General features: G+C 36.0%; 1 protein-coding gene across 1 annotated transcript in view; it reads right to left on the reverse strand.

The window, feature by feature from the left end:
- Window positions 1-21461, reverse strand: part of FBXL17 (F-box and leucine rich repeat protein 17) — a 272702-nt gene that overhangs the window by 9811 nt on the left and 241430 nt on the right. Inside the window, exon 8 of the mRNA XM_054054142.1 lies at window positions 4764-4906. Within this exon, the coding sequence (XP_053910117.1) occupies window positions 4764-4906 (143 nt within the window). The remainder of the gene's footprint in view (window positions 1-4763; window positions 4907-21461) is intronic.

Genomic DNA, 21461 nt, shown 5'->3' on the forward strand with positions numbered 1-21461 from the left:
CCAAAACATCTTCTGCATTTATGTGGTAGCACTGCTGATAACCATTGCAAACAGCACCACTGCTATAGCAAAAGGATCTTGAAAGACAAAAATCTATGTGAAAAAAGTTGCAAACTCCACAGGAAGATTATCCCGACACATTGCACAACCAGCTAAGCCATCAGCCAGAAAAAACGATCAAGTTTTTAGCCACTATTTCCTAGGTGATACATAGCCATTTTCCACAAAGGTGAAGATCTCAAATCGCCATTACCTAAAGCCATTAAGGTTGTGAAAGCACAATAAAGAAGCGTTACAAAGGCATCTTTAAAATGAGCTCTAGCAGTAAATAGCATACAGAACATTGTCCTATTTCTATGATTTATTTTGGAAATATGAAATACAAAATATTTGGAAATAATTAATTAAGTAATTACCATAAGTAAATATGATAGAGATCATTTTAGGGGTAGGAATGTACAGATTTGTGTTCAGAAAAAAGAGCTTAAGACACGTAGATTGTAATCTATGAATCTGATGCAGGCATCATTTTATGCCCTTAGGGTGCAAGTATGGCTCTTCGGAATGTTAGGGTTTGTGGGAGAAAAGAAAGTACCCTATACCATCTCACTTCTCTTAGTATTTTAAGTATTTAAAGGAAAGGATGAATTATACTTTAAAACATATACTTTCTTAAGCTGTGATAAAAACAATATGGGGCTACAATTAAAATTTGATTTGAAGAACTGATAGTCATGTTCTTCTGTGAGGGCACTGAACTAAAGTGACCTCAATATAACCCCTGGTTCTGAAGACAAATCTAGGCCTTTCTTGGTGTTTACTGAGGTAATAAATCAGCGCTTCAGTGTACCTGGGCAGTATACAAACCAGTCACGTATTCCCATACACCCATGTCAAGTCCCAAACCATAAATTTGGGCTGTAGTCCACAGTAGTGCAGCACTCTTCTATGCAGAGAAACTGGGAGTTTGTGGTTTTGCTGTGCTGCCAGAGCATTGGAAAGAGGCGACATGAGGGAATGAGGCCTGGCTTACTGCTCCTGCGAGCAGGGCACAGCGTCAACATAGAAAGTAACACCAGAATGCAAAAGAGAAAATACTATGTTTTTTATGCCTTTTGCAATATCCAAACTCTGACATATCTTGCTTGGGCCCTAAATAACTACTGGTTTTCTCTCTTACTGCGTTCAAAAGAAGTGGAGACTCAGACTGGCAACATTTTCTTTTTATGAAACACATGACCTGTGCAGATCCAAGTGCTGTCAGGCAGCTGTACAGATCCACGCATGCATACGCACACAAATATATGTTTGCACACAGTTGATACCCTCTACTGTGAGAAAGACAAGAAGGGTGAACAGTCCCAGCAGTTTCCAAGTATGTGTTTACGCTTGTACACAGACAACTGGGTAATTTCATTGTCCAAAATACAGGAGCTGTATTTAGGGTCTCCTTTCTGAACATCTCAATACTTTTGGAAGTCTGGATCAAAGTCTCTCAGGAGCCTATCTGGTACAGAAAAAGAATGGTATGCAACTCACTGTATGTATGCTGTACAATGCAGGCTCCTGTAGAGATCAAGCTAGCATTTTCTGAGCTATACATGAAAACTGAAGCAATAATTTATATTAACACATCTATATAATGGTATCTCATAAGCCTTGCTGAGTGCTGATTTTCCTGGACAAGTTGCTGTACTTTGGCAGTTAAGTTGCTATCAAGACTTATGCCTATGTGTGCACACTGGCCTGCACCTTTCTAGTAGTACTAGTTTGTTCAGAGCTCTCTACAGGTCTAAGACACCACTCCTGTGTAGTGCAGGAAAAGCCAAATTTGCCTGAGTCATGGAGGTGCTAGGGAAAATCAAGAAAAAAGAAGAGGCATTTGCTCAGTAACCTTTCCTCTACTATTTTTACATTGATAATCATATTTAGATTTTGTGTATCTAAGCATAAACATGTTTTCTAAACCAAAATTCTACTATGGATAGTTCTGAAAGACTATCGGCATTTAATAATATTTGACTTTTTTCTGTATGTGATTTGTAAATAGTGATTATGCTGCTACTTAGTGACACTTAACTCTTGAAAAATGTGCTAAATTGCTTATTAGGAAACTTCCAACTTAAATATATGCCCTCATTATGATGATCTCACAGTAAAGTCAGCATTTTTTATGAGACTTCTCAACATAATGACATTTATTTTAAGGCAAAGACCATATTGCATACATAGTGTGTACGCTAGATGGTAGAAAACATGATAGAAAGAAAGGTCATGGCAACAGTAGTATAATGATAAATGAATAATTTGATTATTTTCATGGTATGGATCAATAATGCTCTGCATCTACTGAAACACATTGCCTGGAGGCACTCAGATAATCAATGGCATAAAAGAAAGCCTGCCTTTACCCAGGCTCGCAGTCTCTCTGATCTTTCTTAGGAGGACCCTTGACGCCTCTAATTTATGTCAACCACATATCAAAGACATTCCAAGGAGCCTGGATCATAAAGAGTATTTTAGTGGCAACCACTTGAAATCTACTTCCATATGTTCCTTATGTAACTGTGTTTAATGCTTCCCCTTCAATGCTTAGGAACACCAAGAAAAGCATAAATGCTCTGTGGTACTAGGGTAACAGGCAGTACCTTACAAAAGGAAGGCTGGTTAGAAGGGGCAAATCTTCTAACCCTCTCTTCACTCCCAGCTGACAATAGTCCAAAGACAAGAATTTTAGTCAACAGAGCATGTCAATAAACCCTTCTGCACCACCCAAGAATTCTCTTTAATGATGTGCCGGACACTGACATTTTTAATTTAATAGAGCAGCCACTGGAAAAAATTAGTTCTGCATGATATTGAGGAGAGACAGTTGAGACATAATTTTGTTCAGTAATTTCTCTGTTCATTTGCAGTGGAAAAAGGGAGCTGGCATCTTCTAGCTGCCAAAAACTCTTGGGTCAAGGATACTTACTTCATTCTGTCTGCGGAGCTGTTTTTCTCATCAAGGCTTTGCCAGCAAGAAAATAATTCCCAGTGGTAGTCCTACTATTACGGTGTTTGCTGTAACAGCATTTACTCATTTCTTGACAAATTTTAGCTATCGTACTTTGAATACTTGTATATGCACTCTCTCCCCCTTTTTCTTACAGGCATGCAGTCAACATTGCTTTTCTGTCTTTCTTGAAGCTTTCTCAGAAAATATTTCTCTTTTCATTTTAGCAGCTGACTTTCATAAAACAAAAAATTGAGTATAATCCTCTGTAAGGAACTAGGAAAGCATTAACCACCAATTAGAGGAATACAGACTGTAGCATTTATATTTTCAATAATGAGGTAGTAAAACTCATTTTCAGTACCAAGACTGTTGGTTTTAAATAGCAGCTGAAGACAGAACGAAAATATCACACATATTAGATCCTTGTTGATTGTTCAACATCAGCTAAATCCACAAACTAAATAAATGTGCAAAGTTGATCAGGTGACTCAGGGTCAGATCTAATTCTCAAGGTCAAGTAACTCTTTCAAAATTCTCTAAGTACATAATCTTAGCATAATCCATGAAACAGACTCACACACCCTTCATCTGCTGGCTCTTTTAAAACACTAATGTTTAGGAGATTAAGTAGAGTCAGCTTTAACAGACAGAGCAATTCTTCTAAAGTGCTCAACCTCCCCTCAAACTGGAAGCTGTCTAAGGCTGTGTTTGCAAAACACTATTTCTAATTTTAAAGCTCACCCGGAAATCATTATTACTTACCAGCTGAAATACTGGGGTTTGTAACTATCTTCTACAAAGCACTGCAAGGGATGTAAGGTAATGGTTTTGAGCATGAAGTCTCGTAGACTAACAACCTGTTTTCCCACAGGCTTTATCCAATTAGAAATTTGCAAGCCTGAGAGATATGCTTATGATGGGCATTATGAGCTGGACATTTCATTCATTGTGGCTGGAAAAGAAACAATTCAAACAATCCCTGTAGATATAACTGAAAATTTAATATCAGAGACTCTGAATCTCCAATGGCTTCTAGCTATTTCTGCTGTGTTCCTAGGCCTCTTGATCTCTCTTCTCCCAAAAGAGTGATGATTCCTGAAGTCTATATACAGGGTGATGTGGAGCTGGAGTACATTGTCCTCTCTACTTCTAATGATAAAGTGCTAAAACTTCTAGGCATTCTTAATATATTCCAAGTAGAAAAGCTATATAATAAAAAATTCATTATTTTTAATTTTTTTTTTAAGAACTGTGGTTTTATTCAACTCCTTACCCTTGTTTTTTCAAAGTCATTATATACAAGCAAGAACACAGACAGAGAGAAAATCACTCTGGAAGTAACACTGAGGTATTTTTATTATTCTGTTGTTTCCTCTTTTCTTTCTTTTTAAAACCCAGAGTAGTCTGTCATAGTAATGGCATGACATACCAATCACTTCTAGCCAAAATATTCAAAAACCTCAGAGGGCAGATTCTACATAAAAATTTTGTGAGCACCTCAGGCTGTGGTAGTAGCCTGTGGGTGTATTTTGAAAATCCATGTCAGCAAAAATTTATAATGCTCCTTTTAGTTGCCTAGGTACTTTTTCAGCTAAATAGGTGAACACAGGACATTGGAAGAGTTACCATAACAGTGAATACCAGACCTGCTTGTACAGAAAATCATTAATCTTCCTGTCTCTCTCCCTCACTCAAACATATATACACGAACACCCCTCTCACATGCACTCAAAAGCAGGCACCGGTTCATGCAAATGCTCCTTACCTGATCACATCTCATCAGCCCTAAATATCTGAGAGACTTGCTGCTTTGTGCAATTTGGGTGGCTCCGTGGTCTGTGATTTCTTTGCACCATCCAACATCCACTGTCTCTATTGTCATACTGTATCGTCCAATGGCTATTAAAGCTGTAAAGATATTAAAGATACGAACTACATAACTCACGGAGATCGTAAGCTCAGTTTTATCTGTACATTAAATGATATTGAAATTAAATTTTGAAAAGCAGTTGTCATGTAGATTGTAAAAGATCTTGTATTTCAGCCTTCTAAACTATGAAGTAGCTATCTTTTGAGATTATGAAGACACGTTATGTGCAAACACATACAAACACAGAGGTAAACAGTTTTTCCTATATATTTTTCTATCTATCAATCAAGATAAAGAAACCATTAAGCAGAAATATCCTATAAGAATACTTTTGATTACTTTTTTCAGATGGATCAATAACCAATTAATTGTAAATAAAATAACTACAGAAGAAAAACAATTCTAGCACACTCCAGAGAAAATAACTGATTTCATATTATTAACACCTTTTTTCATAGCAAAATAATATTGCAAAGACAGCATAGAGTATAAGAGGGCACTTTTTTGTGTCAATAAAACAAATGGTTTTTAGAAAGCCCTGCAGGTATGTTATGTCATACATTTTATAACTACATTCTAAAATTGAATTTGTTTCCCATTTTTCATATTGATCATGTAATAATAACAACAGTATGTCTCACTTTCATGTTTTCTTCATGAACACTTTTTCAGTAAAAATTAAGAAAAATTTAAAAGACCAGAAAGAAATAAAACAAAAACCTGAACCTCCATAAAAGAAAAGGAAAGAGGATCTGGAAGTTCTGAAAGGACTGAAATATGTTGGGTAGGAGAAACTACAAGGCATATGAACAGAATGGGAAGGCTTTGTCATGACACAGATAGTCTGGACTGACCGAAAAGATATAAATCACTAGGACCCTGGTCACTATGGAGTAGAACACTTTTCAGGAAACACAGGCTTGGAAATTGTTAAGTTGGAATTTATTAGCAGAAATGAGCAACAGCTTTCAGCAGCTAAAATATCAGCACAAGAAAAAAGTCTAAGGTTCCTGTTGTAGATGTCAGCCATCTGCAGGCAGCCAGGGAGTAGGATTTACAGTTCTTAACTCTAGTTATAATGCAGTTGCTGAAAAGGAAGATGAATGAGTAACTCTAGACCAAATATCTAGATCAAATAATGCAAACATCTTTAAAGGGATGATTTTTCAGCCTCTGTGGACCAGATCCATTCATGTTACAGAACCTACTGTCAGAAAATAAATAAAAAGGTGTTATGAAGAGCTGGAGGCTCCTGGTATGCTAGATGTCAATCTGAGCTAATCAGGGTGTAACTGAGATCTAGAAGCAGAGAGAAAGAATCCACCAGAACTTACAGTGGTTCTGTAATGACCTGTACTGATGGCACACAGTAGTAAGGATAATTTGATAATTATTAAACACTAAATATTTAGGTGGACTTGATTTGCAAGCAAAATGAGCCAAAAGAGATCAAATTAATTCAGAAGCTGTGGAACGTACAGTAGTAAATTTTTTTTTCTGCAGCAGCAGTTCACCAAAAAGAGCATGATAACTGGATTTTGTAACTGACAAAATGAATTTATGATGCAATCACCTATGTAGTTTCATTATGGTTTCACAGATTTTTGTAGGACAATACCAACTTCCTATTATCTTCCTAATACATCCCTAGAAAACAAGACAATATGTACTTGTTTACAAACTTGTTTACAAACAAGTAAATATGTGTATAGCAGAATATAAATTTTGTACTTTTTTAACAGAGCCCTTTTAAAATATCACTTTAATAAAAACTATAGAAAAGAGAAACTTTCTGCATATATTTTGCAATAAAGAAAGCTACAGCAATTATAGATCATTGTAACTCTACACAAAATGTTATAGAATTGAAGTAGTGCAGGAATATGGAAAGCTTGCTGTTAGATCATAATATTGTCAGTTAAACAAGATTTCAAATACTGTTTGTATTTGAATATTTTTCATAGTTTCTGTAAAGTTAAGATCATATTCTTTCATTTTTGGTGCCTCATGTAAAATTGATAAATACAAATCCACAGCAATTACTTTTATGGTAGTGATATAAAAGATCATGAGATCACACTGGCAAAGAATTCTCCTACTAAATCTATTAAATGAAATTAGTAATATAATTTCTCAGAGTTCCTTCACAAGACTTAGATTAGAGAGCAAGTAGGGGATGATGCTCTTGAAAGATCAAAAAAAGTTGCTGTGTGAAGAATGCCCAAGACTAAAATATAACCTGAACAGCATTAGTCCAAGAAGCTGCCCTGAATGTAGCAAAAAGATGGCTTAAAGCATGAAATTTTACACAGGCATCTTCACATGCACATATTAAGAAAAATGGAAGAATAGAAGATTCTCTGTCTTATACAACATTTTATAACAGAATGTTCACAGAAAAGCATTTTATATTAAAATATAATTTAAAGCATGTTAATTAATAATTTAATACATCACTTATTATTTTGGCATTTTTGGGGATAAAGCATTTTAACTTCTAAAGTAAGACCTTAATTAAATCTCAGTTAAGTTTTATGGATTTTTTTTATATAAAGATAAAAATATTTTTACCTTCAACATAATGTAAAAAGGACCTAATTATTGAAAGGATTACAAAATAATTATAAAATAACAGATTATGAAGCCCTTTTGCAATATTGGCCTTCACTGCTTGTATTCTGCCTATCTAGACTTGTCTGAATATTTATACCAGTCAATTGTTATTAGTATTACTTCTCTGAAGTACTAAAGAATGAAAAAGACTGTCTCTTGCATTTGGAAAACACAAGTAAGTTTCCATAAATCAAAGTGTATATATATGATTTTTAGATCACATTCTTATTACTATGTCCTGTTAATTATCAACAAAGCAAGAACACAAATTCAATGATGGCATGAGACAACTGTCACAACTTTTGGTAAATGTAACAACATTTACAAGAACAATACAAAATGGAATAAAAAAACCTCAGCATGTTTCACATCAACATGATACGTAAAAATTGATATGAAACCCAAGACATTCTGTGACATTTGCAGAACACACCTTGGTGTTCAGAAGTTCCAGAATGATTTTCAGAGAATTGCTAATCCGCTTTCTTCAGCTGTGTCCCATACTTGTGTATATGCAAATAACTGAATTAAATTTCATGCTTTGATCAATCAGTGTGTCTAATCTGTATGTCTTTGGCTAACCTTGGCTGGGGTATACGTTAGATTAGGGACTGCTGAATGGACAGTATTTTCGTCTGGCAGCCCTTTCCCTTGCAGCATTCCTCACCACTGTCTCAACTGTAACCACTCCTACAGAGCCTGCAAATGTCATATTCACATATTAGATTTCCTGTTAAGCAGTATTACATAGCCGGGTATTCTCTATTAGGTAAGAATAATTGACAATGTTTTTTCTAATTTAATTATAAATGACACTAAGAATCAATTCCTGCATTACAGATGGCTGAAGACTTAGAATATTGTGTCATATGCTACTAGATAATAACATTTTTATTTTGTACTTTGCAACTCTTTGTCCCCAGATTAGAGGACATCTTTCCAGACAACCAAGAGTGAACAACATTACACTGCAGGCATGTATTGCAAGAGTTCAACTATCAAATACATAGAGGGTCTGCCATTTTATAACATCAATGACCTTACTTTCAGAAAATTTCAGTCTGTGCATCTACACCCTCACAAGAACACACTTGGTCAAACAGAACATACACTATTCAGTCTCTATTAGTATCCAAAGATGGGAGATAAAGGCCATGAGAACTGGTGAAAATGTAACAATACTTTTCCAGAACGTTTTCCTCGCATGAGAAAAATTGTGGTCAAGGACTTTCTGAATCAGGCTTGATGCCTCTGTACTTAAGTTCATCTAATCAGTCTTGTAGTCCACAAAATGTCTTTGGTTCCACAACATCATGTGTCAATTAGTTCCTCAGTTCAGCTACGTTCTCTTTTGAAAATCACCTTCGCTGTTTGCTTTGAATCTGCCCCTAAAACATGATCCAGGACATCCCCTTTTCTGACTGCTTAGTTCCTTTGCAAATGCCTTTGTAAATCTGAACAGACTGTGTCAACCAGGTCTTCTTAATTCCTTGGGAGTTCTTCCAAGTACCATCTGATAGAATTGTGAAGCACAACCTCTCCTAAATAAAGCTATGTCAAGTCTTGATATAGATATATGATATTAAGTCATGTGTCCAGTAATAGTATTTTGTAATACTAGTAATTTTAGTATATATTATTATATTTAGTATATATTATTATAATTAGCAAATTTGCTTTACAAAGACATCAGGTTTATCAATTAGTATTTTTCTGATCTTCCCTGAAACTTTATTTGAAATACCTCTGCCAAACAAACCTGTGGTAGCCAAGCGGGTTTAGGTGAAGCATTACACTGCAGTTAAGAGCTCAGGTATTTAATCCTTGTGTTCTTCTAGAAGTCTTGAATGCACACCGTTCTTCTACTTGTATGAGCAAAATTTTTAAGCTACAAGTTTCAGCTAAGAAAATGTTTGCATTGCTCAACATCTTTTCTTCCTCTCTGCCCACAATAATCAGAATACATTGCTATTCTCAGAAATCCTGGCAGTAATTTAACAAGGAAACATATAGTAAAAGCCTTACAAAGTAAGTTTGAATACTGTGACTTAGGTACTTATAGTGTAACCAGCAGAAAAGATCTGTTAAAGGTGTGTTTCAAAGCTAATGACAACCAGGCTTAGAAATACAGTGAGTAACTGAATTGAAGAACACAATACACTCAAAGTAAGTAGAGGTTGCTTAAAGATGCTGGCTTTAACATATGAACCTCTCTGTATCTGAGTATTAACAATTCATCCAATTATTTTCTCTCCTTTTTTTAATAGTCCCATTTGTTTTGGCAAAAGCAAGTTTTCATAGCTCTTTTTCCAGTGCTGGGTTGGTGGAATGAAAATCAGCTGACGTACAGCTCCTATACAGATGAAGATAAAGTGCAAAGTCTCTAATGGTAATTGGAAAATCACCCCTATAGCCTTGAGGTATATTAAACAAAAAAATTTTCCAGTCGTAAAGATACTTTGTTGTAGTAGAGAAGGTGAAAGGACATATGCAAGACCAAGTTTGCAGTCAGAAGCAGTATCTTTTAGAAGACCAGCTGGAATGCTTGGAAGAATAAGACAAAATTTGTCCTTAGTGCACTCTCATTGAAAACAAAAATTTGGAACTGATTAAGTTAAACTGACATAACTAAACGCATCTGCTACTACAGGCAGAAATGACTGCCTTAGAGAGGAAAGGACTCCATTTAACTGTATGCAAACTGTGAAACCAATGGTTGCGATGTGAACATTGTCATGGTTAACTACTTCTGAACCTGACGCAGGCAGGCACTGAGCTCTCACAAAATTTTGCAAGATTTGTTTGTAAGACTACAGCTGACAGTGTATGATCTTTAGGTTTTCCTACTTGATTTTGTATGTATACTAAAAAAACCCAAACAAAACCCAGAAACAGGTATTACACTAATATGTAAAAAAAATTCTGTAATCTAACATTTGTAATTTAGTCATAACCATTCCCAAGTATAAGGTCACTACAACACAAAAAACCAACATAAACATCTTCGATACGAATTCTTTATTTAATTCCAATGCATTTTTAAATCTGGAAACAAATACTCCAGGTTTTGCATAATTTTACCAAACAAGATTGTTCAGAAATCTACTGTATTAAGCATAATTACATCCAATTGAACATATTTTTACTGACATATACCTACTCCGCAATAGAGTACTTCCTTAATCAGTAAATCCCAGTGCAATTTAAGTGAAAATAAACCTCAGTGAGGTTTAAATGTGTTGTTGTTTTTTTCCTAGCACCACCTAACATACTGCATATGTTAAAGACACTGCATTTGGTCAGCCTTCAGTGAGGACTGGATAGAAATATTTTTAAAAATTGTTACTGATATCACTCTGACACCAGAGCATTACATATATATATGCATTCATGCAAAAAAGCATTCTAATATTTTTTAAAAGATCTTTTTATCATTAATGTCAAAAGCATTTGAATATGCAAGAATTAGAATTTAAAATTTCTAACCTCTCTAAGGGTTTTACACAGACTAAAAATCAACCAGTCAACCAAGTACTACCAAGTAACAGCCCTTTTATGGAACATCCCAATATCTTTTATTTATCATATAGCCAAAAGCTATTAAGGTGGCTTTGACAGCCATCTACTAGCTCCTTCCTGTAATATAAAGGAAGTTAGCAAAGAAAACTATACATTTAGATGTTAAGAAAATAGTGTAACAATACAGCTTAGTGGACTGCAAAATGTTCTGTCTGTTGGTAGAGTTATGCAGTTACTCTCATCTGCCTGAGTTATTTAAAATATGCATGGACAAAGCTCTAGAGAGACTACAAAGAAAATGTGCAAAATTGAGTAACCTAATTTAAATGGTCTTTTCTATTTTTCATTTGCATTGTTCTATTGAATTTGAAACAAAAGAGAAAGATGTAAATTATGTGGATAAATTACAAACATTTGGATGAATTGAAGCTTTACTAGTTAATAAAATTAGTTTGATATTCCATTCAGTGATTTCTGGAAAAGCATTTACAAATTAGCCCACAATTAGATACAAACATGTGCCAACTGTAAAGTTGTGTTGACTATATAGACAATATACCACCAAATGATTTTAATATATTACTACATTTACAAATTAAAATATTAATTTATATACGCTAATGATAACCTCTACAATATACAACAGCTTAAGTATTGAACAGTTAGCATAAATATCATTTATACATAGAAAAGGTTCTTCTTTACAAGTGATTACCTGCAAAAACTTATTTTCAGAACATTTCTCAGTGACTTCATTTTTTTCCCCTCAATTAGAGCAACAGAATTTGATTCTTCAGAGCAAATCTTGATACCATAAGCAAAAGCTTAGCAGTTTTGTCCACATGATACTAACAGATAGGATTTTACCTCCTGTATTGATGAGGCTGATGGTTATCTGCCACACAAATCATCGGTCTCGCTATATAGCTAATCTGTTACATGCAGAGGCACAGTACACCCCTAATCCCATCCCCATGTGTCAAAAGATGCTTTTCTGCTGTAACTACAGAGAGTGTTTGAAGAAATCACTGCTTGAGTTCTCTGTTACTTTGCGCACCCAGCACAGGAATCATAGCTCATAATTCACATTGTTTCTGCCTTAAATGAATAATATTTGGATAAAACTCACTGCATGATACAACTTTTGATAGGATTCATCTGCTTCTATTTCAAACATATAGGGATATTTTCATGACTAAATAAATGTTTGTTCATCATATACTGATAAAAGTTATACACTGTACTTCATCTGCTACCTACTAAAGTTGTATCACTCCAAACTTTTAGTTTGTGCTGCTCAAAAGTCTAATTCAGCTCAGGCTTTTGCATGTCCAGCTGACAGGTAGTACGACATGTATGTTTTTCTTTTATAATCATCATCTCGCATAACAGCTGCATTTCAGTGCAACCATGAAATAGCAAAGCAAGAGAGACAGAATCTCTAGAAGAATTGGCTTTCTACCGGGGAACTCAGCCAATCCACTTACAATCAAGCACTTAAATACATTCCTGGTTTTAACTGTATAAGCAGTTCCCTTGAAATACAAGTAAATACTTAAGTAGAGGAGGCAACCAGGAGCTTCACTGTTTTCATAATCAAATGCCAAACTTAGTTCCCCAACTAGTTTCCCTTACAGTACTTATATCCATGCAAAAAGCAAACAGGGAAGAAATTAAGCCCTTTTTTTCCATGCTGTGGCAGTGACACAAAAGGGACATTGGTCAGTGTTATATTTTTTTAATATTTTACACTAGTGGTATTTTAATATTTACATTAAGCACTCACAGAACACAGCAAACAGAAAAGTATGTAAATAGGTAAAGATTCATTTTTTTGTAAATCCTGAAGTTTAGGAAAAAAGTTGCCCAGCCTGAAAAATTTTCCTGATGGAATGCTGTCTCATGTCTCTGAATGGCAAGCAACATACTTGGTGTATTTTGTCTATTGTCTTCATCTGCCTCAGGCTGCTTGAGGTCTCCTGTGATAATTTTATTGTTATACCTTTGTGTATATGTGGCTATAGGCAACATTTCATGAGAATGAAGTATGGGACTGCAATAAAATGTAGAAAGATGCAGGGGCATGACCATATTGGGAAACTAATCTAATAAGATGCCTCACAGAAATGAAAAGGAGACACATTGCATCCCTTGAGCAAACCTGTTTCCTCCATGAGTTTAGGAAATCCGGTTAAATCCCTTCTCTCTGGATGAAATTGTGACCTTTGTTTGGAAATACTGTGACAAACCACTCAACTAGTGATACTACTGTAATTTAGACTACAAATATGTTTGAAATCTATAACATATGCATTTTTAAAATGATGTATTTCTGGTTTCCCTTTCGAAAATAAAATCTCATTATTTAAAATATTTGCTACCTAAAGAAGCCTAAAGAAAATCCCTGGAGGTGAGAAAAGTCCCAAGGAACTGAAATGACCTAATGCCTGTAAAAGGAAAGATGATAGAGACTGCTTTTATGCAGAAAAAGTATTTTAATCATTTCTGTGTGTGCTTGGAAAAACTGAGCACCGAAGCACTTAAGGGGCTACAGAGACAGTCACAGAATGCAGCATATCACATACAGATTAGCTGTAAAATTCACTTAATGTTTTGCTGGAAAAGGTTGATATGAAAAACTGGCAGAGGCTAGGAAACTAATTTTGTATCACTTATTAAATATATATTTATTAATACAAAATTATAACCTATTGCATAATAACATGTATACAATTGCACACATATATAATCCATATATTTAATAATATTACAAGAAGTTATTATCCATCTCTCATTATTCCAGACTTTGGGTGAAGGAATTGGGTTTAGCAAGTCCCAGTTTCACAGAAGAAATAAAAATCAGGATGTTGAGATATTGATTATCAACACCCCAAAATTTCAGTTATTTCTTAGTCACATGGGACTGTAAAAGAGCGGGTAGAGACAGAAGACACAGCAAAAGGCATTTAAGCGTTTAGCTAGTTCAGTTGTGGGGTCAGTCAAGATAAGAGAAGGCCGCTTTGTAGGATGATAGAAAATAATCCTAAACGATGTGGGGAAAATACTCTTCTGAAAATTTAGCTTTGTCCTTTCACCTAAAGATTCTGACTACTGTATTATTATGGTTAATACACACTGACTTAGAAAGGCTGCTTGAGGATCTGCAAATAGTTGCTGAGACAAAGGATGACATTTTGGTGAGGCACCAGGCTGCCCAGGGAAGCTGTGGCGGCCCTATCCCTAGAAGTGTTCAAGGCCAGGTTGGACGGGGCCTTGGGCAGCCTGATCTAGTGGAAAGTGTTCCCTGACTACAGCAGGGAGACAGTAATCAGATGATCTTTAAGGTCCCTTCCAACTCAAACCATTCTATGATTCTATGATCTGTGACAGAGTTCTATACTCATTCTGCCACAGAGGGAAAATGTTGAAAACAGAGGTCCTAAGCTGAAGAACAACAGAATGGTGCATTTTGCCCTTTCAAAAAGGGGGACTCATAATTTTATCAATTTGAAAGACTGCACATAAAAAACATTCGGAGACTGGAGGAAGGAGAGTTTCTAACAAATGCATGACAACATGTTACATCTGCATCATTCACTGAAAAATTTCACAGTTTGAGTGTGAAAAGAGAACAACAACTAGTTAAACCATTATTCAGTCTCACATCTCTTAAGATTTTATGAACTTAGCAGCAAATAGAATACAATAGACACATTTTTAGTACATAAAATAATCAAATGGAGACAAAGGAGCCAAATAAATACTAGACAATAAAAACTGCTTACAAAAATAAAATTTCCAGTATGCAATCTAAAAATGGAAGAAAGTGGCTATTGAAAGTTTTGGTTTTAATTGTAAAAGTCCTGGTTTATTAACTGTTTGCATCTCAGCAACAGGGTTGCTATTTCACTGTTCACCAAAACATACAAAAAGTAACAGCCAATAGAACCAAATATACTATAGACCACGAGGTGTTAAACTAGACAGACTGTTTATGCACTTCAACAAACACCTGTGGGTGGTACTTTTGAACTCCCAGAAACACAGCAATGCCTTTTTGAGATACTGATACAGTATTACAGTTCTTGGCGAGCACAGGTCCTTTTTCATGAAGAATTGCATATTTATTTTTCTAACTCAGCCAGTTCACAGTCATTTTCCTTACTTGGTTTTCCTGCAAAATGGTAGGCAGACTGTAAAACTGAGATTCATGCAATAAGGTTAGAGTCATTGTGTAATCTTGTAAAGCTGTATGCCTAGGAACTAGGAATACAGGCTTGACAGAACTGAACTGAACAAAACGAAAAAGCTTTCTGTGGAGTTCAAGGCACTATAAAAAGACAGCTAGGAGTGTGAAACTGCTAGGCAGGACAGAAGGTGAGTGATGACAAGGTTACATGAAATATAAAACATTTTAAAAGAAGAAAAGAGCAGACAAGAGAACAAAATTGGAATTAAGTGGAAGAATATGTCTACATGTCACATATAGACATATTGGTACAGCCCACATAAATCAATGAATAGATGATAACATAGACTATTAATAACTTTATTAAAACACTCTACAGCTCTCAAATATCATGCCATGACACATAATGTTTCCTCTATAACTGGTTTTGGGCTACATTTTTTTTCATTTTTTTCTTAAAAAAAAATATGTTGGCATCAAACATTATATTGTGCTTGCTTCATGCAAATCTGCAAAAATCTGGTTGTGTAGTGAGCAACTAAAAATATGAACAAACAAACCACTTCACTGCCAATCCTCAATATATCCCATAAACCACCACACATTCTGATCGATAATTTTGTCTACAAAAGACCTATGTGTTTAGTAGTGGTCCAACAGCTACTTCCCACAGTCTTAAGGACGATAGTTTGAAAGCCGCTATTTCAAAAACAGGAGTTTCAAGAAGTCCATAAAGAAGAAATTATTCAGCTTCAGGTGGCAGAAAAGTCAGAATTGGTCTTAGATATATTGAGGAAATGAAGACCTGTTTAGACTTTTAGTTAGAAAAGTAATCTAAAAAATAGCAGCAAAACCAGACATTACTGAGTGATGATTGAAATACTATTATTACATTTCCACAGCATTAAAAAAAGAAGTTTGAAGTACAGCATACAAATTTTACCTTATTTAGCTAGAGAAAAACAACTTTGTACACCAGTTTTGCTTTCTTTCACCCACAACAAATTTTTATCTGTGGAACTAACATTAATAAGGCTGGTACATTTAGAAAGTTCTTCAAAAGACCTATAGATTACTGAGACCTCAAAGTGGTTGTAGTGAGGCAGGTATTGGTCTCTTCTTCCAAATAATGAGTGATAGGATGAAAGAAAATGGCCTGAAGTTGTACCAGAGGAAGTTTAGGCCACATATTAGGAAGTTTTACTTCCCTGAATTCAAGCACTAGAACAGGCTGCCCAAGGAAGTGATTGAATCACCATCCTTGGAGGCATTTAAAAGATGTGTAGATGTGGCACTTAGGGACATGATTTAGTGGCAGTGTTGGGTTTATGGTTGGATTCTATGATCTTAAGGGTATTTTCCAATTCAAATATTCTATGATTCTATGGATTAAAAGAATTTGGACAGCCATACCTATAGGAGAACATAGTTCTTCCCAGACTGCATCTGATTGCAAGCAACATCTATTTTCAAGAGGTCTATCAGCCAATGCAATTAGTTAGAACTAGAATCATTGAATCATAGAATCACTAGGCTAGAAAAGACCTTTAGGATCATTAACTCCAACTGTACCTGTCCAGTACTAAATCATATCCCTAAGCACTTCATCCACCCGTCTTCTAAATACTTCTAGGGTTGGTGACCCAACCACCTCCTTGGGCAGCCTGTTACAGTGAATTTTTTCCTAATGTCTAATTTGAACCTCCCCTGGCACAGCTTGAGGACACTCCCTCTCATCCTATAGCCTATCATCCACCTATCTACAACCTCCTTTCAGGTAGTTGTAGGCAGTGATAAGGTCTCCCCCCAGCCTCCTCTCTCCAGGCTAAACAACCCCAGTTCCCTCAGCCGCTCCTCATAAGACCTGTTCTCCCGTCCCTTCACCAGCTTCATTGTTCTTCTCTGGGCATGCTTCAGGACCTCAATGTCTTTCTTGTAGTGAGAGGCCCACAACTGAACACAGTATTCAAGGTCACCAATACTGATTACAGCGGCAGAATCACTTCCCTGGACCTGCTGGCCACACTGTTTCTGATAAATGCCAAGATGACTTTGGCCGCCTTGGCCACTTGGGCTGACTGCCCAACTAATACATATAGTGCAATACAGGAGAAACAAAGTTGTTTCTACTTCCACTGCTGAGAGGGGAAAACCAAGTAGGACAGGAGAGGCTAAGAAACTAGGACATGGCAGGATGATATGAATATAGGTAGTGATAGCATCTACTTTACAAACTTAAGCTTGTGCAGACTCCTTATCTAAGTACGGAGTACATTGGTACATGTGTGTTCAAGACAGCTCTGTGAATACCATTTGTTGTTAAGGGCTTTATCAGCAGTACAAGCACTGTGTTTTGCCAAGGACAGCTGAATGTTCACAAACAGTAGACTGGACAACCATGGAAGAATGTGCAAGGAGGGTTCATGCAACTAATTCAAGGTCCAAATTAACCTTCTAGATGTGTGCTATTACATAATAGAATCATATGTATTTTTCCCAAGAGGTGACCCAATGTCACTTTTTTATTAAAATAAGATTTAAATATATGCTTTAATATGACACAATATGATATGATATTAATACACACTTTTGTATGCATATTAATGTGTATATCTATTTGTATTTACTTTGAAGAATCCTGAAATTGATATAATACTTCTCTTAAAATTGTTGAAGTACATTTTCATGTATTTTTCAGTCTTTAAGATACGCAAAAAGGACAATAAAATATGATGCAGTGGCTGACAGATTACTCTGACTGTAATTATGCCGATTGTTGCTTAGGTTCAAGTCACAGCACAAAGTTACTAGCCACATGTGCTACAACAAATCTATACAATGAGGGAAGGACAGACTGTCAAACACAATTTTGAATTTTTATATTTTAGTCAGCATGTATCACTCCATAGCCCAACATAAATTAACTTTAACACAGGATTTTGCATCTGTTAACACAATATTTAATACGTTCCAATGCAGTTATTTTGTTCTGCTTTGGAAAACACAGTCAGAGAAAAGTGATGTAACTTGCCATTTATTTCATTATGACTAATGAAACTGAGGTTGTTCATATAAATCAATACAACTGGATGCGGAAAGTGAGTACTACTGACAGGGAGAAATGAAGATAATTTAAAAAGGTTACATACTGTGAATCATTACAAACAAGCCTGAAAAATGATGAAAGAACTACTTTCAGGGAACTCTTTTTGAAGATCCTTGCTGTCTGAAATTTGTTGTGAATATTCCAGTACGACAGCTAGAGCTGAGTTTCCATGAAAAAAAAAAATCTGCAATCTTAAAGAATATTCCAGTGCAGTCATCAAACTGCCTTCAAATAATGACACTCACAGTACACTTGCAAGAAGTTTGTAGCTGAACAGTTACACAATCTTCCTTAGAAAACAACATTTCCAACATTAATTAGCTATCCTGTATAATGAATACAATGAAACTCATAAAATTAGCTAAGTGTAATCATCTAAGGCACTCTTTAAACAATAATTAGGATGATAAAATGCAAACAAAAACGTTAGCTTCTAAGGGTTTGAATTTTTTTTTGTGAAGCATTTCTGCAGTGTGAAATACAGATGTGTTTATGCCAGTCAGGTGATTTCTAATTACTCATAGTAAGGATTAATAAAATTCCAAATGTACAATATAAAAATGGTTTAAAAAAATAAAATGCACAGCCATGCTGCTTGCTAAAGTGCCCGCTTATGTAGGTTTCTTAGTGGGCATTAATTTTCCTTTTGCCTGCTTAATATAACATGGAAGTTTCTCCCTTTTATGTTGTTATGTAACAATGTAATATTACCTAATAACTTCATTCAGGACACTTTGTTCAAAAGAAGCTAAAAACTGAAATAAATGTGAAGTAAAAACTTTTTAAAAAAATCACCTAGCTAAGGAACTGGCATACCCACAGACAACAGTAGTTTAGAAGAAAATTTTTTTTTCTACTTTGTGTCAGGTATTAATTTTTCCAAAAAGTAAAATGCCTTAATACTGACAAAGATACTCTTTGTTTGCAAATTGGGATAAACCAGTGGCCCAATTATAAGGTCAATGAAAGCTGTATGCTGCGAGCTACCTGTTTCAATAATAAAGTCTATTTATGTTCTATAATAAGATAATAAAGCTATTTCTATTCTTTACACTTTGTGCTGTCATGGCAATAAGAATTTCTGATACACAAACTATTAAATATTCTTAATACAGTTCTGAAAATCCTACTACATATAAGTTTGACAAAAATAACAGGCAATGGCTTTATTACTATCTGTAATAAAGTCTGGGAGGAAGCACAAGTTCCCTGGTTAATTGTGGATATGACATTACTCAATATTGTTCCAGAGTTTTTAATGACATCAAATACATTCATTTACATATGCATGTACACTCCAAATTACTAAACTACTGAATGCAAGTTTAACAGAAAGTCATCTTAGTAATGACAATGAGATTCACACAGAAACAGATCTTAAGTCAGATAACTATGGGAAGTTTCAGGTTCTGATATATTCACTCATTAATAAAGTTTAAAACTTGCAGTCTAAAAAGGTGCTATGAAAACTCTACTGGATCTACATTTGAATATTTCAGAAAACCTTTTGTTTGACAGAAGTCCTTCCCTTCAACAATATAAAAAAAAAAAAAAAAAATAAGGGAAGACGTGGGGAACTATAGGCCAGTCAGTTTCATCTCTGTACCTGGCAAGTTCATGGAGTAGATCCTCCTGGAAACTCTGCCGAGGCAGATGGAAGATAAGCAGGTGACAGTCAATATGGCTTCACTAAGGACAAATTGTGACTGACAAATCTGGTGGCCTTCTGTGACAGGGCTATGACATTGGTGGATAAGGGAAGAGTAATAGACATCAGCTACCTAGAGCCGTACAAAGCATTTGATACTGTCTTGCACAACATCCTTTTCTCTAAATTGGAGCAACAGGGATTTAATGGATAGACCACTTGGTAGTCAAGGAATTGGCTGCACGGTCACACTCGGAGAGCTGTGGTCAATAGCTCAGTGTCCAAGTGGAGACCACTGAGGAGCAGCATTCCTCAGCAGTTGGTTTGGAACCAGTGTTTAAAATCTTTGTTGCAGACTTGGAGTGGGATTCAGTGCACCCTCAGCAAGTTTGCTGACAGCACTAGGCTGTGTGTTGCGTTCAACATCCTAGAGGGAAGGGATGCCATCCAGAGGGTCCTGGACAGGCTTGAGAGGTGGGCCTGTGCCAACCTCATGAAGTTCAACAACGCCAAATGCAAGGTCCTGCACCTGCAGCCAGGGTAAGCACACATACAGGCTGGGCATAGAATGGATTGAGGGTAGCCCTGAAGAAAAGGATGTGTGTGGGGTGGGTGGATGACAAGGTCATCAGGAGCCAGCAATATATGCTTGCAGGCCAGAAATCCAACTGTATCCTGAGCTGCATCAAAAGAAGCGTGACCAGCAGATCAAGGGAGGGTTTTCTACCCCTCTACTCTGCTCTTCTGAGATCTCACCTGGAACACTGCATTCAGCTCTGGAGTCCTCAGGGCAGGAAGGACATGGATCTGTTAGAGCAAATTCACGGGAATGGCCACTAAGATGATGATCAGAGGGCTGGAACACCTCCCATATATAATTACAGGCTGAAAGAGGTGGGCTTATTTTGCCTAGAGAAGAGGAGGCTCAGGGGAGACCTAATAAGAAACCTTCCAGTACCTAAAAGGGGCCTACAGGAATGATAGGGAGGAGCCTCTTATCAGGGAGTGCAGTGACGGGATGAGGAGTAATGCTTCTAAGCTGAAAGAGGGGAGATTTAGATTAGATACGAGGATGAATTTTTTTTCCTATGGGGGTGGTGAGGCACTGGAACAGGCTGTCTGGAGAAGTCATGGATGCCCCATCTCTGGAGGTGTTGAAGGCCAGATTGGATGAGGCTTTGAGCAACTCAATCTAGTGGAAAGTGTCCCTGCCAACAGCAGGGGGTTTGGAAATAGATGGTCTTTAATGTCACTTCCAACCCAAAGCATTCTATGATTCTATAAAGCGAAAATGTATTTACTAAAAAAGGAGTAAAAATATGCAAAGTGGATTTTCAGTTTGAAGTGATTAAAGCTCTCTACATTACATAAATGTAAGATAAAGCCATTCTATGATTCTATGACTCTATGATTCAGATCAGTGAGTCCAAAATCTTGCTTTGCTTTCTGTAAGAACAATCTTTCTTGGAATGTTAATTCCAATTATCAAGTAAAATTTCCTGTCCTATTATCAAGTAA

The sequence above is a fragment of the Cuculus canorus genome, chromosome Z (genome assembly GCF_017976375.1).
Source record: "Cuculus canorus isolate bCucCan1 chromosome Z, bCucCan1.pri, whole genome shotgun sequence".
Lineage (NCBI taxonomy): Eukaryota > Metazoa > Chordata > Aves > Cuculiformes > Cuculidae > Cuculus > Cuculus canorus.